Source organism: Nicotiana attenuata, unplaced genomic scaffold, assembly GCF_001879085.1.
Source record: "Nicotiana attenuata strain UT unplaced genomic scaffold, NIATTr2, whole genome shotgun sequence".
NCBI lineage: Eukaryota > Viridiplantae > Streptophyta > Magnoliopsida > Solanales > Solanaceae > Nicotiana > Nicotiana attenuata.
Genome location: NW_017671237.1, coordinates 155,766 through 160,299, shown reverse-complemented (window position 1 = coordinate 160,299; position 4,534 = coordinate 155,766). Strand labels below are relative to the sequence as shown.

Below are 4,534 nucleotides of genomic sequence, written 5' to 3'. Positions count from 1 at the left end.
GTGGTGTTAAACACACCAGATTGTTTGAGTATCTATAAAAACTTCTCATTTTAAGTTATTTCAGAATTTAGAAAGACGTCACTCTTTTTGGACCGGCCTAAAAGAATTTTATTTCACATAAACTGGAACGGAGGGAGTAAGTAATCTGTTATTACGAATTAAAAATCACTTGTAGTGTAAAAAAATCTTTACACCATTCGTGTTCTATACTAAATCTTTTTTATTTTTTGGCAAGAGATAGTTGTTCAGCAAAAGTAAGTTAGAAATAGGTCTGTCCTTTTGACTTTGTAACTCTGAAATGAAAATTTCAAAATCCCTTCTATTTTACTGTTACCNNCCCCCCCCCCCACCAACAAAACTCACTCTTATTAATATAAAAGCTCTAGTTAGCAAAGACACCCTTGTCCATCTGTCTATATAGGTAGAAAGAGAGTAAAGGAGAAAACATATCCTCCTCAAGATTGTCAAAAAGATTAAACACTAGAGAGTGGGAGAGTACTAGCAATAAGAAAGGAATATGGGGAGAGCTCCATGTTGTGATAAAGCAAATGTGAAGAGAGGGCCATGGTCTCCTGAAGAAGATGCTAAACTCAAAGATTTCATTCACAAATATGGAACTGGTGGAAATTGGATTGCTCTTCCTCAAAAAGCTGGTAACAACAACTTCTACTCCACTAGTCCTCTATGTCTATGTATTTTCTTTTTATTCCCAGAATCGAAACGACAAAGGGTTAAATCTCAGTGGATCGTGGTAGCAAGGTCACTCCGCCATTTATAATATCCTCTCGCGTATTCCACCAGTTCCATATGTGTAATTTTCTTTTTTGTTATTATTCACAAATCCAAGCGACAAAGTGTTGAATCTCAGTGGATTGTGGTAGCATGGTCACACTCTACCGCTTACAATATCTGGTCGCGTATTTAACATTGTTTGTATGTATATGTTTGAATATAGGGGGAGGGAAGCTTGTATTTATACTTCGAATGGATTGAGTTTTTTCTCTCTCTCTTGTTACTGCATTATTTATGATTTTGATGAGATATATGTTTGGAACTGCAGGACTAAAGAGATGTGGGAAGAGTTGTAGATTGAGATGGCTAAATTATTTAAGGCCTAACATTAAACATGGTGATTTTTCTGAGGAAGAAGATAGAGTTATTTGCAGCTTATATTCCACCATTGGAAGCAGGTATAATATATATATATATATATATATATATATATATATATATATATATATATATATATATATCCTTTTTTTGGTCTTAAATTTTTTTCCATTTTTTATCATCTTTCTGATGAATTTGAGACTGAAACAAAAACTGTTCCCACTAAAAATGGAAAAGAAAAACCTCAATAAGTAAGAAAATGGAAAAAAACAATGAGGGCTCGGAAAGAAATGCAAATAGTCTGTTGGATTTTTAATTAAAGATTCTGCCATTTATGGACATATTTTTCTGCATGCATGCCAGGTTTAGATCTAAGATCAAGTCCTTATTTACTCACTTACAGCTGTTTAATTATTAAGACAAAGTTCCAATTTTTCTTCTTTCTTCTCTTTCTTTTTGTGGAAATATTTTCTCTAGTAAACCAATTAATTTTTGCTATAACATGTGCAATATATTATGTTAACAGGTGGTCAATAATAGCAGCTCAATTACCGGGAAGAACTGACAATGATATCAAGAATTACTGGAATACGAAGCTCAAGAAAAAACTTATGGGATTAATGCAATCAACAAACCAAAGAAAATCACCATATTTTCCAGCTGCTAATTCTCTTCAAACCCAACCCCAGATAAATTCAAGTCTTTTTAGAGACTTATATTACACCCCAAATAATAGGCCTAATATTACAGGTCTAAATCAGTCCATTTCTTCTGCCCAACCAAATTTTCTGTACACTAATAACAGTAACATGAATTTTCCTAATTTGGGTGCTACAAATAATCAATATCCTTATAATATCCAAAGTCATAATTTACTTATGTTTGGAGAAGCAAGTTGTTCTTCATCAGATGGAAGTTGCAGCCAAATGAGTTTTGGTAAAGAAATCAAGAGAGAAGAAATTATGAGTAATTGTTTACAACAAGGTCAAATTTCAAGTGTTAATAATGCTTTTGAAGAAAACCACCAGAATTTTACTCTTGATTATGGCAACAGTAGTAGTAATTGGGTGGATCAAAAACCAAATGTGTATTTTGGTAATACTACTACTACTCAAGTACTTCAGTATGATAATGTTGAAGAAGTTAAGCAGCAGCTAACAAGTTGTACCAATGGCAACAATGGCAGTACTATTGGATGTAACAACAACAACAGTATGTTCGTGTTCAATGATGAGAATTATAACAAGTCAAATGAGATAGAGATGTTCTATTACTGAAGAAGAAATGACTGTTGAAAAGAAAACAAATGTAAGTACCATTAGGAAAGGGCGTTTGGTTATGGGGGTTGCCAAGAAGATTCAGACTTTTTTTGGGGTTTTGTGTAGTTGTGGTAGAATTATTATTGAATGAAAAAAAAAAACCTTCTTGTACTTTAATTCGTCAGTACATAGTACATACTACTACAAAGTAGTAAAGCCTATTCTTTTTGTGCTTTTTCTTTTTTTTTTGTTTTTCATTCGGTGTCCAATAATTATACTGGGACTCTGATTCAATTTGAATTTGAGCAAGGAAAATCAACATTACTCAAGATCTTTGATTAAAAATGAAGTAGTACTTATAATAACTCCACCACAATTCTTATTGGTGTGCATTTCTTTATAAAATAGGTAAATAACTGGTCATATCTATTGTTTATCTTTTTTTTAGTCATATACATAGATTTTAAATTAATTATACGTAATTATATACACATATAGTACATGAATTATGTATATATTATACCTTCACTAGTTATTTTTAGTTTAAGCGATTTGGTAAGAGGTTACTTGGGTTAATTCTTCTTTTTTATATATATATCAAAATAATGAAGTATAATACACTTAAAAATCATATAAAAATGTACTAAAGACGACTTAGGAGAGTTCTTAAAAAACCATTTTGGAACCTTGTTTGTCTACGTATACTTTAATGCAATAGCTGCTTTTGTTTGTCTCTGCTAAAACCTATGCTCCCCAGCCGTGCACCAATCAGCTTAAAAGTTAGAACTCAGAAATAAATGTAACTATACTCAACAGAAAGTTAAAAAGTTTTACTGTTACCATTCACTCAAGGATCAGAAACTGAAAGACAAATGAATCAGTGCTTCACTGTTCTTCACTAAAAGAAATACTGTTTACATTAGTTTCAAAAGAGTTTTAATCATAAAAACAAATGTACAATAAAAAAGGGAGATTATCAACTTGAAAATGAAACAGAACATACGTTATATATCGAGCTGTATACGGTCGAGCTCGGACTCGTCTATTACACGACAGATCGGGATTGAAACGTAACAGTTTTGAAGATCGACCCCGGGTTCCGTCGGACCGAGGTACGAGGTCAGAATGCCCGTTCTTGAGAACATCGAGTCCATGACCCCGAAATCAAACCCTGACCCCGAATGAGCTCGAGGAAACATTGCCAAACCGAATAACGGAAGGCGAAATATCCGTAATCGGTCGGGTATCACGGCGGGAATTTCGGCACATATCAATGAGAAACCGCCTAATTAGCAAATCATGGGATTTTTTTACCTTTTATAGAATTGTAACTAAAGTGGGACTCCCCTACTATGTAAAGGGGGTCTGATTATTTGTAGGGGACATTCATTAAATGCATCCCAAAGCAATATAATATTATTTTCTTGCTGTAAGCTATTGTTCTCCTGTATCTGATACCATTTGAATTGCATCCAGTTCAAGTGAGACTCATTTTTTCAAGGCTATAAATGTTCAAATCGCACGGTTTGAATTTATTCTATCATTGTTCGCTTTAATTGCAATTCAATTCATCGCTTTATGTCAAATTAATCCATGTATCCTTAAAGCCACTTACAAATTTAATTGTTATTTGATTTTAAGGGTAAACATTTGGCGCCCACTGTGGGGCTAAGGATAATAGTGGTTGTTTGATACAGATTTTCATAACACACATTATTTTACACTTGTTCTTCGAAGTGTCTATCATTTCAGGTTTAAGCTCGAATGTCAAACTCACAATTGGCACCCCTATCCTGCTGACAATGAGTCCGGTCACCACGGTGAAAATAACAACATAGCGCCCGGTAACGAGGTACCGCCCGCTGATCCCATCAAAATTTCAGTCGCGGACCCGTTAGACGCTAACTCGCATGTGGCTATCGACACAAATCTGCCTACCGACCCTGAGAATAACATCCGTGGTGGAGCCCGATCGACAACACATAATACTAAAAACAATGGAGGAGACGGGATCATTCTACGAATGATATTCGAAATGCTACGGCTCAACAGGCGATGATAGCTCAGTTACAACACCAAAGCTGCACACCGAGCAGAGTTGAACCCGATCCGTCTCGAAAAATCACCTGCAGGGAAGAATCGGTCGTGGAGAGGTCGAATGGAGA

The 4,534-nt window shown here is 34.7% G+C and overlaps 1 protein-coding gene across 1 annotated transcript; it reads left to right on the top strand.

Annotated features, from left to right (window-relative positions):
• The first annotated feature begins 403 nt into the window (after nt 1–403).
• Nucleotides 404–2,601, top strand: LOC109206931 (transcription factor RAX2-like). The gene is made up of 3 exons (XM_019369804.1): nt 404–653; nt 1,061–1,190; nt 1,637–2,601. The coding sequence occupies exons 1-3, from the start codon at nt 518–520 to the stop codon at nt 2,385–2,387; spliced, it is 1,017 nt and encodes a 338-aa protein (XP_019225349.1). The 5' UTR covers nt 404–517; the 3' UTR covers nt 2,388–2,601.
• Nucleotides 2,602–4,534: the final 1,933 nt, after the last annotated feature.

Excerpts from the sequence above, each read along its gene's own strand:
- LOC109206931 (XM_019369804.1), top strand. The coding sequence starts at position 518 with ATGGGGAGAGCTCCATGTTGTGATAAAGCAAATGTGAAGAGAGGGCCA. Across the intron at positions 654-1,060 it reads TGCTCTTCCTCAAAAAGCTG|GACTAAAGAGATGTGGGAAG; the intron begins GTAACAACAACT and ends TTGGAACTGCAG. Across the intron at positions 1,191-1,636 it reads TATTCCACCATTGGAAGCAG|GTGGTCAATAATAGCAGCTC; the intron begins GTATAATATATA and ends TTATGTTAACAG.